At 43.1% G+C, this 17,615-nt stretch overlaps 1 protein-coding gene across 1 annotated transcript in view; it reads left to right on the top strand.

Annotated features, from left to right (window-relative positions):
* Window positions 1-17,615, top strand: part of SYNE1 (spectrin repeat containing nuclear envelope protein 1) — a 966,955-nt gene that overhangs the window by 129,500 nt on the left and 819,840 nt on the right. Inside the window, 3 exon segments of the mRNA XM_029596918.1 lie at window positions 1,972-2,174; window positions 3,247-3,411; window positions 14,287-14,439. Of these exon segments, the coding sequence (XP_029452778.1) occupies window positions 1,972-2,174; window positions 3,247-3,411; window positions 14,287-14,439 (521 nt within the window).

The raw sequence follows: 17,615 nt of genomic DNA, 5'->3' as shown, positions 1-17,615 counted from the left end.
CTGCAGTGTATAAACCAGGTCCTGCCTGTGTTTCCCTCATATGTACATAAATCCTTGCTTGAAACCCTGCTGCTGAGTGTGGTTTATAAGTGCAGGGGCCTCTTCCTGACAGCTATAACCCATAATTATAATATGAATGCCCCCCTATTGTCCCTTTTTAAATTTGCAGGGTTGCTCTTCTTTGTGGAGTGGGCAGTAGACATGCAGGTCTCCTGGAGGATGGTTATCCACAAAGGAATGTGGCACATCTCCACACAAAGGACATGTTTGCACCATTTCTGTCTAAATCACCTCCTTTCATAAGTGCCACTAGCAAAGTATTGTTTCAGTGGCGATTGTTTAAATCTGATTTTAATTTAATTTAAAACTTATATTCTGCCTTTCCTGGCTGGAGACAACTCAAAGTGAATTACAATCACTGCATAAATTGGACCCATCAGAATTAAGCAAGGCTATTTATTTATGCTTATTTGTTATCCCACCGAGATATAACACCATAAAAAAACATAACAAATACATTTTCCATTAACATAACCTTATTTCTGAACAATAACTACACCGCTTCCTCCCCATTTCCCGTAAGCCCGTCGCAGTTGGTAATTCTGCATAACAGAATGCTTCACTCTACATACCAAACAGATATCCAGCTTCAGAAAATCCTCAGCCATTTGTTTATCTGTGAAAAACACCACCTAGGATTGTGATGCAACGCAGCACTGACCTGCACCCGCCTCCTGACACAGCCCCCGCTAGCTAAATACCAGAGCTAAGAGCCACATCTTCAGTTAGCGGTGAAACAAACCAGAATCATATCCACCTTGATACTCGAGGAAACACTGCCGCAAAATGGTTCCTAGAACAGGAGCTCCACCAGCTCATTCATTCGCATGCATGATCATCTTCGATAAGCCAGGTCTAGCGGCATTTAGATCATGCTTCCCACCCTTAAACCAAGAGCAGAGGAGAAGAAACGAGAGAGAAAATACCCCAGCTCCTGCAACTGCATCACCCTTCTTGAGAAAGAGGCTGAGAGTGTCATTTTATTTTTGTTTTGTTGTTTTTGGTATATAAATTAAATATGTTATATTATTTGAACATCACTTCTGTGTTGCCAGTTTCTGTTTGCCCATTGCATTTTGTGCTGTTTATAACATAAAGGGTATCAGTGATGAAGGGTATGTGAGTGACTGTGTTATACGTGGTGTGAAGGAGGAGCTTGTGTGATCAAGAATGTATAGCATGTACTATAGTATGTAGTAGTCATTGTAGATGAACCCTACTTGTTTATGTCCTTGCACTGTGTGCCAGAACTGCCTGCGTCTTTTGATCTCCGTACAGTCCATGAGATCCGTACTGTTATGGACATGTGCTGTGTGTTTCAGAAAATATATGAAAAAATTGGTTTGCATCCATATAGAAGTGCAAGTGTGAGTGTGTCATGCATGTCTGAGGGTAGAGAGAAGGGCGTTAATAGATCATCTGTGGTGACTTGTTCTCCTTCGTACCACAAATATATTTTTGAAGGCCATTCCAAGTCTTTGTTATACAAGTAGCTCATGATTTCTCCTTCTGTGGCGTAATATTTTGCAAAGGATGAATATTTCCTGTTGTTTGTTAACCAGAGGCTAAAAAGAATTGGGGTGAATTAAATCTTTGTTGAATGTTCTAGAGGTTATTTTTTATTGTAGAGTGTGATGCTGCAGATAAATGAAGTGTGCTTGCTACTTTCACTGCTACCTGATTTGAATGTATGAACTTTCTAATACTTTCTGAATGTATCTACACCCATATGAGTGTGGTCTTGTTATAATTGTATCTATGGTTTATAATAAGGGGTAATTCCTTAGATGCAGACTAATGATGGCTGACTTTGAACCAGACAGTGATAAGCATTAGGAGTGAGTGGAGGTCTAACCAATTCATGAAAGTATTTTTAATTATCCGCTATTGTTTCCTGGTTTGTGTTTGCAGTGGAGGAAGCAGAAAACATGACAAAATTCATGAGCGACACCGCTGCACAGTGGAAGAATCTCTCAGTAGAAGTGAGAAGTGTGAGGAGCATGTTAGAAGAGGTTATCACAAATTGGGATAGATATAGCAGTATAGTGACGAGCCTGCAGGCCTGGCTGGAGGATGCAGAAAAAATGCTGAATCAGTCTGAACATGCCAAAAAGGTAGGGCAAATAATCACGCCTCCCACTCATTCTTGATTTGGTAGCCGGTACAGTGAAGGTGGCAAATGTTTGTACTGTGCTAGAATGCTTTGTTCTAGGTTAGATAATATAAAATCATTCTGTGAAAGGCTTGCTTGTTGCAATGTGCAAGGGGACCCTCAGGAGTGAATTTTCAAAGAGGTTCCATGCGTAAAAATAGCATTTACTTGTGTAAGTAGAATGTACGCCTCTATATGCTATTTTATAAATGTCGAGGGTACATGCGTATTTTCAGTTTCATTTTACAAGGGGAAAAAGGGGGCAAGCTAAGGGCCTTCTGGTATGTGAAGTAGTTGCTATTTTGTAAGAGATGCACGTGTATTCATTATCAAACATTCGTACACTTTTACACCTGCTAATTAACTTGCACAAGTGAAATTGGACATGTCTGTTTGCAGTTTTTGGGGTGGATGGGAGATCTGGGTGAACTGGCAAGCATTCCGGATGCAGTGCTAGAGGGTCTAGATGAACTGGGGCAGCAGTGGGTGAACTGGTGCAGGTATTCGCAAACTGGTAATTAGAATTATGTGCGCAAGTAAATATTTTCAAAACAGCATGCGCGCATACGTTATAAAATGCCTACCTCCGTATTTAATTTCTGGGTGTTTATTCGTGCAGTGTCACAATTATTTCGCACATAAAGTATATGCACATATGTTTATAAAATGGGTAGAGAAAGAATGATAATATACATGTGTACTTTCAGAGCAGAAATATGTGCTATTTTTATTTTATAAACTATGCAGCTCCCACTACACAGTCTAGAAAAGACTTGCCTTAATCCCCTGCTCGTCCACTTAAGCACAGGAATGATGTACCATGGATAGGTTTGAAATCGGGGCTTCCTGAGAGCAAGGCAACCTGTTCTAGCAGGTTAACATTTTTTATTTTATAGCTGGCAGGTTAATATTGCCGCTAGGTTTGGGATGCACTGACGGTGCTGGTCTCTTAAGGAATTCAGTTAAAAAAAGCTAATCAGTGCTCTTTGTGACTCTGATGTGACCCTGGTATTGGTTTCTGTTGGGTGGCACAGGACTTCTTTCGCCATTTACCTCACTGGATCCAGCAGCACACGGCCATGAATGATGCTGGCAACTTTCTTATTGAAACTTGTGATGAGACCGTGTCAAAGGACCTTAAGCAACAGCTGCTCTTACTCAATGGAAGGTGGAGAGACTTGTTCGTTCAAGTCAAACATGTAAGCTTCCTTTTTGTCAATACTTTTCTTACAATTGCCATTTTTCATGAATAGGGTGAAATATAAGTCTAGAACTAGTTATAATTTAACATGGTAAATAATATTTTTCTGAAATATCTCTAGCTGATTACAGTCCTCCTAAATATTAAGGGTAAGAAAAGGTGGTGCAGATAATATGGATTGTTTATACCCATCACGTTGCTAAAACATCACACGATGAAGTTGAGTGACGATCATAAGAACATAAGAACATGCCATTCTGGTTCAGACCAAGGGTCCATCAAGTCCAGCATCCTGTTTCCAACAGTGTCCAATCCAGGCCATAAGAACCTGGCAAATTCCCAAAAACTAAGTCTATTCCATGTTGCAATGGAGAAGGTACAGAGAAGGGCTACCAAAATGATAAGGGGAATGGAACAGCTCCCCTATGAGGAAAGACTAAAGTGGTTAGGACTTTTTAGCTTGGAGAAGAGACGGCTGAGGGGGGACATGATAGAGGTGTTTAAAATCATGAGAGGTCTAGAACGGGTAAATGTGAATAGGTTATTTACTCTTTCGGATAATAGAAAGACTAGGGGGCATTCCATGAAGTTAGCATGTGGCACATTTAAAACTAATCGGAGAAAGTTCTTTTTTACTCAACGCACAATTAAACTCTGGAATTTGTTGCCAGAGGATGTGGTTAGTGCAGTTAGTATAGCTCTGTTTAAAAAAGGATTGGATAAGTTCTTGGAGGAGGAGTCCATTATCTGCTATTAAGTTCACCTAGAGAATAGCCACTGCCGTTAGCAACAGTAACATGGAATAGACTTAGATTTGGGGTACTTGCCAGGTTCTTATGGCCTGGATTGGCCACTGTTGGTAACAGGATATTGGGCTTGATGGACCCTTGGTCTGACCCAGTATGGCATGTTCTTATGTTCTTATGTTCTTACCGTTGCTAGTAATAGCAGTGGCTATTTTCTAAGTCAACTTAATTAATAGCCATTAATGGACTTCTCCTCCAAGAACTTATCCAATCCTTTTTTAAACACAGCTATACTAACTGCACTAACCACATCCTCTGGCAACAAATTCCAGAGTTTAATTGTGCACTGAGTAAAAAAGAACTTTCTCCGATTAGTTTTAAATGTGCCACATGCTAACTTCATGGAGTGCCCGCTAGTCTTTCTATTATCTGAAAGAGTAAATAACTGATTCACATCTACCCGTTCTAGACCTTTCATGATTTTAAACACCTTTATCATATCCCCCCTCAGCCGTCTCTTCTCCAAGCTGAAAAGTCCTAACCTCTTCAGCCTTTCCTCATAGGGGAGCTGTTCCATCCCCTTTATCATTTTGGTAGCCCTTCTCTGTACCTTTGCCATCGCCATTATATCTTTTTTGAGATACGGCGACCAGAATTGTACACAGTATTCAAGGTGCGGTCTCACCATGGAGCGATACAGAAGCATTACGACATTCAGGAGAGTTCATTTTTTCAGGACAGACTGATCCAGTCCTGCATACACAGACTTACTTATAGTCTTCATTTTTTAGATAAATCCACCCACGCCCCCTCCCCCCAAATACTTTTCTTTCTTCTTCACACTCTGGCCAATGTAATAAGACCCGCCGCAAAACAGGCGCTCGTTATGTGCGCGGGTTTTGATTGCCACGCTTGGTTGAAGCTGCCGCTTCCGCGGGATGTAAAAAACATAAATTATGCAAATGACTTGCACACAGAACTCCGCACACATCCGGAAAAATGCGCGTACCTAAGTGTGGCACAGGGCCTATGGTCGCATTCACACTCAAAACCCGCGCCGATAATCCACACATAAAAGCGAGCAAGTGCGTCTCCCCATTAAGTGAAAGTATGACCCTGGAAAGTATTTTTAAATATTTCCAATAACTATGCTGCAGAAATCATGGCAAATGTTTTCATGAATGCTAATTCACAACAATCTTATTTGTTTATTTATTTATTTAGAGATTTTTATATACCGCAGTACGTAAAGATATACATCACCGCGGTTTACAATTAACAAAAAATTAGCAACAAGGCTTTACAATTAACAGTATTAATAAGTATTAATTACAATTAACAGGATTAACAGAAAACAGGCTGTATCGACCGCAGCTGTTCTGGCCGTGTATCTGTCCACCCAGGGAAGCACCTTCCTCAGACGCCATGAAAAGCTGGCCTCTCTGAAGCCAAGATAAGCGCTCAGCCAGGTGCTTATCAGGCCGCTCGTGCTCTGTAAATTACAGAAAAATCTGCACGATCGGGTGCCCAAAAACATCTAGCTATTGTCGCCATTTGGGCGCTCAGCTAGATGCTTTGTTGCTCGCATATCTGCACGATCGGGCACCCAGAGAGGCGCCTAGCGTACCTTGCCATTTGGACGCTCAGCTAGATGCTTAGTTGCTCGCATATCTGCACGATCGGGCACCCAGAGAGGCGCCTAGCGTACCTTGCCATTTGGACGCTCAGCTAGATGCTTAGTTGCTCGCATATCTGCACGATCGGGCACCCAGAGAGGCGCCTAGCGTACCTTGCCATTTGGACGCTCAGCTAGATGCTTAGTTGCTCGCATATCTGCACGATCGGGCACCCAGAGAGGCGCCTAGCGTACCTTGCCATTTGGACGCTCAGCTAGATGCTTAGTTGCTCGCATATCTGCACGATCGGGCACCCAGAGAGGCGCCTAGCTCCTGTTGCTATTTGGGTGCTGAGCTAGGCGCTTTTCTGGGCACCTGACAGCATACATTGACGACCAAGTAAGGTCCTAGCTCAGCACCCGAGTAGCAACAGTAAGGCTAGGTGCTTTACTTGGTCGCAAATGTATACCGTCGGGTGCCCAGAAAGGTGCCTAGGGAAGCTGGCCACTCGGTCACCGAGATAGGCGCCCAGCTAGTTGGTTTTCAGGATGCTCCGTTCCTGACATAGGTCCCCCGAGTCGGCGCTGACACTTAACTCGTGCTCTGACCATGGCGGTAAAAAACCCACATCGTGAATATTCCTAATACCAAAACCTGTGGTGTATTATCAGGAAGATGAATCCAAATAGGTGCGCAATTGCACTGGATCAAAGAAGATGTATCTAGTGCCTTGAAAGATTACTATGCATTTGCATGGAAAGTGGAGTATAAATTTTGCTTCTCTAGATATCACCTCCTGTCTCATTTGTAGGAATTTTCTCCTCTTTTCTTGAGTATTTTTAGATACATCCGGGTAAACCCAGATTCTATACCCATGGAATAAACCACCTTGATTACTTAGGTATAACCTTAGTACTGCGTCCCGCTCTGTAATAAAAACAAAGGAGACCAGCAACGTTTCTCTTGTTTCAATAACAGTGTCCCAATGTCAGATCCAGTAATGCTGATACATTTAAGGAATCTTCATGACTTCTTGGAAGTTGTTGTTTTTTTAATTCCTTATTAGCATTCCTTGGGGTGTAATATATTTTAGTAATAGCTACAATCTCCTCATCAGTAAAATTTAGAACATTTTTTTTTTCAATGTAAGATTTTTATTAGAAACATCATGAACAATAAAATGTAACATTATTGGATACAAATGTATAAAAATACAAATTTAGAACATTTTTAAGGTAACTCTTAAACATATCTCGTGGAGACACAGCAGTAACATTTGGGAAGTTTAATAACCTCAAATTAACTCTTCTGGTGTCATTTTCCATTTTCTCCATTCGATTAAAACATATAGCTTCCGATTTAATGAGATTATGTTGTACTTCTTCTATATGCTTTATGTTTTGGTCAGTCTCATTTAAATTACTTTCCAAGGTTAATATCTTGGTCTCAAGAGTCTTTGTAAGTTGCAAATTTTCTTTCAGCAGACTTACTTCCCCGAATCAATTAAGCCTGATACTTCACTTGGAATACATATCCAGCGCAGCTCACTGCTTCAACGACAGGGGGGAATGAAGTAAAGAGGATTTATATTCAGCATCAACCAACAAGGACTGAATTGCACAGGCAGGGTAAACAAACGTGGGAGTAGCTTGCTTATTACAGCAGTTACTACCCCAAACCAATTAGCTAGATACTTCACTTCGATGCAGCTCCAGCACTGCTGTCTGCATCGATGGTGGGGGTGGAAAGGAATTGGAACCAAAAAGTTACCAATAAGGGCCCTGATCTCAGCGGTCAGAGTAACAGATAAGTATGAAATCAAATAGGTGTGAAAGCTTGCTGGGCAGACTGGATGGGCCGTTTGGTCTTCTTCTGCCGTCACTTCTATGTTTCTATGTTTCTATGACATTGCTTTAATTGAATTATCCATAGAAAGAAATATTTTCCATACTACATCTATGGTCATTCCTGGGGTTTAACCAAAGAACAAGAGTCAAAAACTAGTACCTCGGGTTCTCCTCCTCCTGTAACCACAGGCTCCCCGGATTCGTCGTTGTCCGGCTGTTCCAGGGCCTCCATGTCCCTGAAGCCTTGAGCCCCAAGGCTCTCCGAAAGGGACGCTTTATCTGCAAATGTATTAATAGTTTAGATAGTTTCTTTAATAACTGCTCAATGTTTTCATTGGACTCCCTGGTTACCTATAACTATCATAAAGATATACAACTGTATCAGCAAATGTTGTAAGTTTTCTTTAATTATTGTATTATTATTCACTGTGTTTCTCTGAGCTTTTGGTTCTGTAAAATCAAGTTGAAATCTCAATAAAAATAAAATTTAAAAAAAAAACCTGCATTAAAAAACCCGCACTAGCATTAACGCGGCTCCCTGCATTGCCTATGATTAGCTAATCGCCTCCTTTGCATGCCGTTAGCATGCATTCATGCAGGGAAAACCGTGGGATTGTAAGCATGTTCATTGGTGCTTTTTTCCCACACACAAAACCCTTATTACATCCCCGTATAGGGTTTTGCGCGGGAAAACACATACGCGCGCGCACAAACCCGCGGCAGCTTCGGCGCACCTTATTACATCGGTCCCGCTATCAGTGGAGTGCATTTTATGATTCAGTTATATTTTCCAGCAGTGTTATCTTTTGCTCATTCTGTTTGGACCTGAAAAAGAGAGGATCAGCTCCTGAAAGCTAGGCAGGAAATGTATTAAGTTTAGTCCAATAAAAAAGGTTTTACCTTGCATTATTTTTTGTTTTTGTTTGCTAATCGTTAGGAAAATCAGTGCTGCAAGGCCATGCAGCAATGAAGTAAAACCTATCCTGTAAAAACAGCACCAACTGGCAAGCTGAAAACAGGGGGTTTTCTGTACCCCTCTGAAAAGGCAAAAAGCTCCTTTGATGTGGTACTTAGTGAGTGCATGCTGAAGGAGAAACAGTTGTAACAGACATTAAGGAGGAAGAACAGCTTAGGTTTAGTTGGATCCTGGCCATCCTATCATCAACACGTATTAGCATAAGTTCCTTGGAGGAACTGATTTAGCTTCATTAATATTAATTTTACAAGTGCTTACTTTATTTTAAAATAATGCTTTCTTTTCAAACGCCGTTTTGAACTCAAAAATTTTTTTTTTTCCACAATCTGTTTGAAGTACTGATTGCTTGCAGGAATGCTCATAGATGTAGGCTCCAGCAAAGGGCCCAGGTCCCAATGACAACATCAGCTGCTTTTTAGTAGCAGGAAGTTAGCCCTGACTCTCTGGGCCTAACCTGCTTGCTTCCCTCCTGCTTCGACTTTGAGCGTGTGCTCTACGTATAATGAGCTCTTGATTTCCAGCAGCTTCACTCATTAAATAAATCAGTGGAAGTAACCGTTCAGCCATTTTATTGCCTGGGTCATCCGTCCTCGATCTTCGATCTGCCAGTTCTCAGCTTGTGGGGTTTTTTTTTTTTTAGTTTTAGACATGTAGGGGGTAATTTTCAAAGGAGTTACGCGCATAAATGTAACTACTATTGTAGCAATTTTCAAAAGCCATTTACTCACGTAAAGTGCACTTATGCGAATAAATCCTATGGACGATTCAATGGCATATATTGTAGCAATTTTCAAAAGCCCACTTACTCGAGTAAAGTGCATTTACATGCGTAAAACCCAGATTTACGCATGTAAATGCTTTTTAAAATCTGGCCCAAAATCTTTTCAGTTGACCTTTGTTGTTAAAGTGGATGGAGATAATGAAGTTGCTGCAGAAAATCATGCTGGATCCGGGGGCCCCTTCCCCCTTTCGTTGGCAAGAAAATATTCTCTCTGGCAGCATGAAATGATCCTGCAAATTGACGATCCTTCATTGTTTCTGGAAAGAGGTGCCCTACATTGAAACGACAGAGAGAGCGCATTTTAAAAGTTCCGGGGATCTCTGTTAAGGCAGCGGTGTGGCGTCGCACGTTTCTGCCTGCTTTTTCTGCGCGTACTTTTGCCAGGGAAAGTAACGCGCGCCATTTTGAAAGTACACTCCACACACGTTATCCCCCCCCCCCAGGAGCATATCCTCTCAGTACGATTAAAAACCCCAACATTAAGAAATACAAGTTACCTTAAAAAGATTTTTTTTGGTTGAAATTCTAAAATATGAGAATGAGAAAATTCCAATGTTAAATAAAGTTTTCTTTATTCCAAATACCAACATAAGGGACAAGCCGGACCAATTAGAAGCTCTTTCTAACGTGTCGCAATTTCTTGAAAATTCACAAGCAGAAATTACAGAACTATCTAGGCTTCTTGTTTCCTTTACAATTGAAAGCGATGTCAATGATGTTATGAAAAGATATTTCCAAAATATTAGCCTTGATTTTCATGAACAACCTGAGAAATTTTCCTGATCTGATCTAGGGAAACTCAATTGAGGAGGAGGGATTTTTTAACAATGAGATCTCAAGTGTTATCCTTAGGGGATACATTTGTGTTAAAATATCCCTGTAGATGTTGTATTAGAGGTAACGGAGAAAGTTTTGTTCTCATATTTCCGGAACAGCTGAAATCCTTCCTGAACGCCAGGAATGTGAGGGCTATTCCTGGAGAATAAACTACAAGATAATCCGTACTAGAGAACTACCGTCATGTTAAGTCAGTTTCCTTTAGCTCCCATTAAGATTTCAGGGCCCTATTTTAATTTTGCCTGTCTTGAAAAGTGATGTAACTTGAAAGTTTCTGTTAATCGATTTAATGTTTTATTTCTGCTGTTGCATCATATTTTCACTTTTCTGTATGAAGTAAGTAATATGCTTGTTTCAATCAAAAAATTAATAAAGTGTAAATGAAAAAAAAACCCCAAAACAAAACCCCACACACATTGTGGAACTACACGCAGACTTTCAGGCAGCTGATTTATACCGTCAACTTGCTGTTTTACTTGCGTCAGAAGCTTTGAAAGTTGCCCCCAGACTGATACGGAACTGCCACTGTGAACGTTTTGTTCACTACCGAGGTCTTTACCAATCAGGCAGTGGACCTCCGGGGTAAACCAAATGTTGGGGTTTTTGCAGGTCCCAAAATAGAAGTCGCTGCCCATTGATCTAGGAGGTCAAAATTCAGATTGCTAGTGATTATTTTTAAACTTTTAAGTGATGATTTTCCATGTGTTCTGAAAAACAGTATTACCTGGTACACTCCTTGCACTCTGAAGGAACGCGCCAGTTACAGGTCCCCATGGTTCACGCGTATAAGTGTGAATCAACAGGGTCTAGAGCTTTTTCAAGTGCTGCAGTATCAGCATGGTACAAGTTGCCAGTTAAGGTGAGGGCAATGCAGGATTTAAAGCAATTTAGAAAGCAGGGGGGGCCTATAAGTGATTGTATTGATTATATAAGAGCTTATTATTCTTGCCACACCTGATTTTGTGTTTTAGAATTATGTGATGTTTTTAGAATTATGTTATTGTGTTTATATATGAGGCTATATGTGTTATAATGTTATGAGTGTAATTTATGTTATCCTTTCTGGACAAATTGTTTTGGGAAGCAGCGGAATATAAATTGCTTCAAATAAATAAATAGGCCACTCCTATGAAGTTTATAGTATGATTTAACTGACAAGATCTAAAGATGAGATTAGCAGATGTTTTACTTTGTTCAAGATTTCCATAAGCCAAATTATGAAAATAATAGACATGACTGATGCTAACAGATTGCTGGCTATAGATTATACATAATTACTCATTGGGAGTAAAAGTCATCTTAGGTTCTAGTGGCATCTGAGACTGTTGGCTTTTTGCCGTATCTCCGAAAAACTACCGGAAAGCATAAAAAGCCCAGTAGCTCTTCAGCAAAAGAACAGATTAGGCACGGGCCTCTCTCTTCTTTTTTTTCCCTGATTTCTGAACCTCACTTCTCCGGGAACTGCTCCCGATTTCTCCCGCCCCCGACCACACTGATCCTGAGGCCTGCCCACTCCCGTGCCCGGCTGGAGGATAGGGCACTTTTCTGCACTTGTCTTCTCTGCTGGCCAACCTCAGGATCACACTTTGAGCCCCGTGGGGCTGTATAATATTACCAGAGCTGCGGGTCCTTCCGTTCAGAGGGCGAGATTGAAGCCGGTCAGAGAAGGAGATTGATGCAGATAAGGGCGTTCTCCTCTTGCTGGTCAGGGGAGGGAAGGACGCAAGCAGGCAGGCCCTGGGATCAGTTGAGAGGGAGGGAGGGAGAGAGCGTTCTTTGGGGTGGAAAGAAGGAGGGTGAGAGTGGCCACTTTTTGGGGAGGCTGAGAGGAGGGGGTGGGGCGCAGTATCTGCGAACAAAAAATGCCTCCCCCCCCCCCCCAAAGAAAATTTCCAGCAGGAACCCACAATAAAATCAGGTCCCTGGATTTATATAGAGTCCAAAACATCTTCACTGAGGGGCGGATTTTAAGAGCCCTGCTCGCGTAAATCCGCCCGGATTTATGCGAGCAGGGCCCTGCGCGCCGGTGTGCCTATTTTACATAGACCTACCGGCGCGCGCAGAGCCCCGGGACTCACGTAAGTCCCGGGGTTTTCCGAGGGGGGCGTGTCGGGGGCGGGCTTGATCCGCGCGGCGTTTTCGGGGCGGGACGTAGTGTTTCGGGGGCAGGTCAGGGGGCGTGGTTACGGCCCGGGGCGGTCCGGGGGCGTGGCCGAAACCTCTGGACCCGCCCCCAGGTCACGTCCCGGTGCGCTAGCGGCCCGCTGGCGCGCAGGGATTTACGTCTCCCTCCGGGAGGCGTAAATCCCCCGACAAAGGTAAGGGGGGGGGTTTAGACAGGGCCGGGGGGGTGGGTTAGGTAGGGGAAGGGAGGGGAAGGTGAGGGGAGGGCAAAAGAAAGTTCCCTCCAAGGCCGCTCCGATTTCGGAGCGGCCTCGGAGGGAACGGAGGTAGGCTGTGCGGCTCGGCGCGCGCCGGCTATACGGAATCGGTAGCCTTGCGCGCGCCAATCCAGGATTTTAGCGGATACGCACGGCTACGCGCGTATCTACTAAAATCCAGTGTACTTTTGTTTGCGCCTGATGCGCCAACAAAAGTACGCCAAATCGCGCTTTTTGAAAATCTACCCCTGACAATTTTCATGTATGACTCGCAAATCTATATTTATGCAAAAGCCGCTGAAATGTATAGCCAGAGCCCCACTAGCATTTTGTTAGCAAGGTGTATGGAGTTCTGTGGCCAAAATGTAAAACTGATGTACCATATATCTGCAGGGTAATACATGCTTGCATATTGTCATTTGTACGGTGAAAAATTATTGTACATAGAAAGAACAATGCCAACGTTTGTTGAATCTCCTTTAGATGTTATTTCCGATGATTTGCGACGTTTGCTAAAAATACTGAGGTAGATTTTCAAAAACGGCGCATTGGCGTACTTTTGTTGGCGCTCCAGGCGCCAACAAAAGTACGTGGGATTTTAGTAGATACGCGCGTAGCCGCGCAAATCCTGGATCAGCGTGCGCAAGGCTACCGATTCCGTGTAGCCAGCGCGCGCCGAGCCGCGCAGCCTACCTCCGTTCCCTCCAAGGCCGCTCCGAAATCGGAGCGGCCTCGGAGGGAATTTGTTAACGCCCTCCCCTCACCTTCCCCTCCCTTCCTCTACCTAACCCACCCCCCCGGCCCTGTCTAAACCCCCCCTACCTTTGTTGGGGGATTTACGCCTCCGAGAGGGAGAAGTAAATCCCCGCGCGCCAGCGAGCCACTGGCGCGCCTAGACGCAACCCGGGGGCGGTTCCGGAGGGCGCGGCCACGCCCCTGGACCGCCCCGGGCCGAAACCACGCCCTCGGGCCCGCCCCCGAAACGCCGCGTCCCGCCCCGAAAACGGCGCGCCGCTCGGCCCCGCCCCCGACACGCCCCCCTCGGAAAACCCCGGGACTTACGCGAGTCCCGGGGCTCTGCGCGCGCCGGTAGGCCTATTGAACATAGGCGCACCGGCGCGCAGGGTCCTGCTCGCGTAAATATGGGCAGATTTACGCGAGCAGGGCTCTTAAAATCCGCCCCACTCTGATGATAACAATTCTAAAGAAGTGCAGACTTATTTTGTTGACCTGTTCACATTTATTCAGTGCTATATGTTCTTTGCTGAATAAAGATATGAAACAGTGCTTAATGTTAAGTCCCATCATCCATTCATCTACTTCCTTTTAGATCCTTACATGCACCAATATTCCCAGATCCTGAGTGCTCATAGAAGACAAAAGGATTTTGCATCTCATTAAGGTGACCATATTTGGTTTGCCTACTCTGTGTGCCTATATCTGCCCGAGGCAGTCTGTAAGAAAACAGGATTTGTTTCTGCAAAGGGAAACCTTTGGATGCCAAACATAGCTCCAGTTACTTCCTTCCTCTTCACCCAATTATTACTGTAAAAGTGATGATTTTTAATATGAAAATTATCAGGAGAGATTCTGCAGCACTGATCCAACTTCACATTTGCAGAATGTGCTTCCTAAGAATGAAAAGCATTGCGGGCTCTTGTCAATGTTGGTTTTCTGCCTTCTTTCCAGTACGCAAAAGCGGATGAGTTGGACAGGCTGAGGAAGGAATACAGGGACGGCGTTGCAGCCTTGTCTTTGTTTGCTGATGGAGGAACTGGCAAACTTTCCACGCCCTTGGACTTGTCATTTCTAAATGTCAAGATGTTTGTCCAAGACTTGGAGGCAAGTGATATTTTTTGTTTTCAGCAGGGACTTATTCTTTTGTGCTGTTGTGTGATTTCAAGATCGTTTTGATGAAAAGGTTGAATGGTCATTATTGCCATAAGCATATTCCCCAGTGAGTAAGAGCCTCAGAAAGTTCTCACTCCATTACGTAATGGGGTAAATACTGAGAGGGCCAGCTGGACACCACTTATCTGGCTATGTTACAAAGGATATTTAGCAGCATGGTGCAAACGGGACTCAGCCAGATGCTATGTGGCTAGGTCTAGATGTAGCTGCATAACCTATGCGGCTAAGTCCCAATATTGCTCCAGAGCTGGATGTGTTATTTGGTTAAGTAGCATTTCTTGAAACAAAAGTACAAATCACAGGCCGGCAAGCCCAAATGTGTCTCTCTCTCCCCCGCCCACCCGAACTCCGAAGGCCCTGCGGTCAAACTCGCTGCCTCTTTCCTTAAAGACCTCCGAATTAAAAAAAAAAAAAATTCTAGGGCCGAGTACGCTTCCAATGTAGTAGCCTTAGCGACGTCAGACGCTCCTGGCTCGGATCGCGATAAGATGCTACCGCGATCAAATTCATCAGAATACGATACCTGTGGGGGGGCTGGGATGGAAACAATTGTAATGGCCGGGGGGGGGGGGGGGGCGTGTGTGTGTGCAGAAAGAAGATTCTCACTTTTTAAATATGAGAAGCGGGAGCAAGGGCTGGGGGAGGGGCGAATACATGACCTTGGGGTCATTGTATGTTTCATTAGGTCTTTACAGAAGAGGTGGCAAGTTTGGCCCACAGGACCTCTGGAGTTCGGTTGGGAAGGAGACAGGGACATGTTTGAGCCTATCGGCCCACAATTTTTAATTTTTCTCGAGGAAAGCTACTTAACCAGATATATTCTTTTGAATATATAAGGTTAAGCATTAAATTATACCCCCACACAAAGCCCAGGTCTCCCTAATTTAGTCGGATTTCCTTAAAAATCGGCTGGATAACTCTGTCACATCCCAGAATGCCTCCAGAACACTCCTTTTTATTATCCGGTTAAATTATAGCTGGATAATGACTTATTTGGCTATAATTTAGACGAATAACTTTGTTATCCATCTAAATGGCTTTTAAATATTGACCCCGGTGTTGCTTAACGTTTGAAGGCACCTCCATATGTGGCGCTCGTGAGTCTGCAGTCTGCCATCTTAATGGAATACAGGCTTACGGATTACTTTCGCTTTAACCATACAAAGTTTCATTAAAGATCAATTAAAAATAAACCCCAGATATATCTTAATATAACACCAAAGTCTAGGTGATAATTAAGACAATAGACATTTCCATCAGAGGCAAGTGCATTTTCTTTGATATTTTTTACCTTAAGATGCAGACATTTTTGATATTTGTGACCTGGGGATTTAAATCCACTTTATAGCAGAGAAAAATGATTTTAGATGTATAAATTTGTATCTTCCTTCAATCATGGTTTAGCACAGGATTCTCCACCTGAAATTCAGTGGCAACACGTTGCTTGCCAGGATCTCAAATGTTACATATTGCTTGAGGCACTGGGGGATAATACATTAAAAATCCTGGTCTCAAGTTAAAAGAAAAGCTATCTGATCTCCATTAAAAGAAGAACACACTCATAATAATCCTTTGCGAGCTGCTTTCCTCGCCATCCAGTAGTCAGTGTCAGCAGTTTGACTGACAGGCAGTTTATGAAATCAAATGTCTTCACTGGATTATAGTTCAAAGGTCATAGTACATTTTCTTGTCTTAAACCCATCACTTTGCAAGCATATTCTGGGGATTTTAGTTTGCAGCAGAGGATGCTTTAATTATGACTGAACTAGGCCTCCACAAAGAAAACCAAGAATGTACACATATAGGGGGTCGATGCAGTACAAAAACGTGCATCCAACATGGGCGCCCATTTTTATAATGTTCGCATAACCACGTCTCCTGGGTGCACGATGCAAAAAAAAGGGTGCACTAGGGAGAAATTGGTCATCCCTAGCGCTCAAAAGCATCGGGTGCCCAGGAGCTGTGGCTGTGCACGCGGCTCTTGGAGGTACTGTCAATCTCCTTGCCCTCCATTCAACATTGTTTAAATAAAAAATAAATAAATACATAAATAAACAAATAAAGACTTTATAGGTTATTCTTGTTTGCAACCTGCCTTTAAAGCTCCATCATTCTTTCTGTTTGCCCTGAAATGTAAGGAGACTTTACAAGCTGCTCTTACCTTCCTGAATGCTTAATGGTGCTTTTTTTTTTTTTTTTACTACAGTGAACAGATCTGTTTTGTTTCAAAAGCAGTTTTTTTTTCACGAGCACTTGACTTGCGTGGTGACTAAATGTCCGTTCCAGGGCTGGCATTAAATTTGCCATGTTAAAACGTGTGCGTCGGGTGCTCGGCGATATTTTGCATTGGGGGTAATAGCAAACGACCTCAACTACATGGAATTTACATGTGATGAGTGCTACTAGCTACGCACTTGTTTGGACGCGTGTTTTGGGCACGCTGAACTCCTTATTGCATCGGGTGTTGGTCTAGCGCACCCAAAAGATGCATCCAACCGCGGGTTGACCTCTGTGCTAGGCTGAGCACACTTTATTGCATTGGCCTGACAGTGTTAAAGAAGTTAAAGAAGCGTGTTTCTTCATAGTGGATGAAGTGTGTGCTTACTGTCACTGAGTGTCGGCATGCTTTGAAAATTCAGCGTAGAACAGCATTTTATCACATATACACACCCCTAGATTCATCAAAATGCTATAAATATAGTGGAAATAGCACCTGAGTTAAAAAAAATGGGTGTGGTTAGGAAAATTGTAGAATTATCGCATAGCATTATTTAACGCACAACCATAGCTGTTATCGCAGGAGAGAGAGCAAGGCAATGTGACATGCTATAATAATATACAACTGTAAGAGGGGTCATTTTCAACTCGAGGCGGATTTGGGTGGGGTGGTTTTACATACACAGTCAGAGGAATTAACTGCAAATTTGATATGATTGATGAATTTCTATCATATTAATCAATGAAAGGTACCAAGAAAAGGAGTCGATACCCAGATTTCTCCAAGAGTGCTGCTCCTTGCATGGTGTCCTGCCCAATAGACAAACGAGTGCCCTGCGATCCATACCGTCCCTTGCCACCGGTGCAAATCTGAAACAAGAACAAACGAT

Source organism: Rhinatrema bivittatum, chromosome 3 (genome assembly GCF_901001135.1).
Source record: "Rhinatrema bivittatum chromosome 3, aRhiBiv1.1, whole genome shotgun sequence".
In the NCBI taxonomy this organism is placed as follows: domain Eukaryota; kingdom Metazoa; phylum Chordata; class Amphibia; order Gymnophiona; family Rhinatrematidae; genus Rhinatrema; species Rhinatrema bivittatum.
Note: the sequence above shows the minus strand (reverse complement) of the source record. Positions and strands in the feature narration are given on the sequence as shown.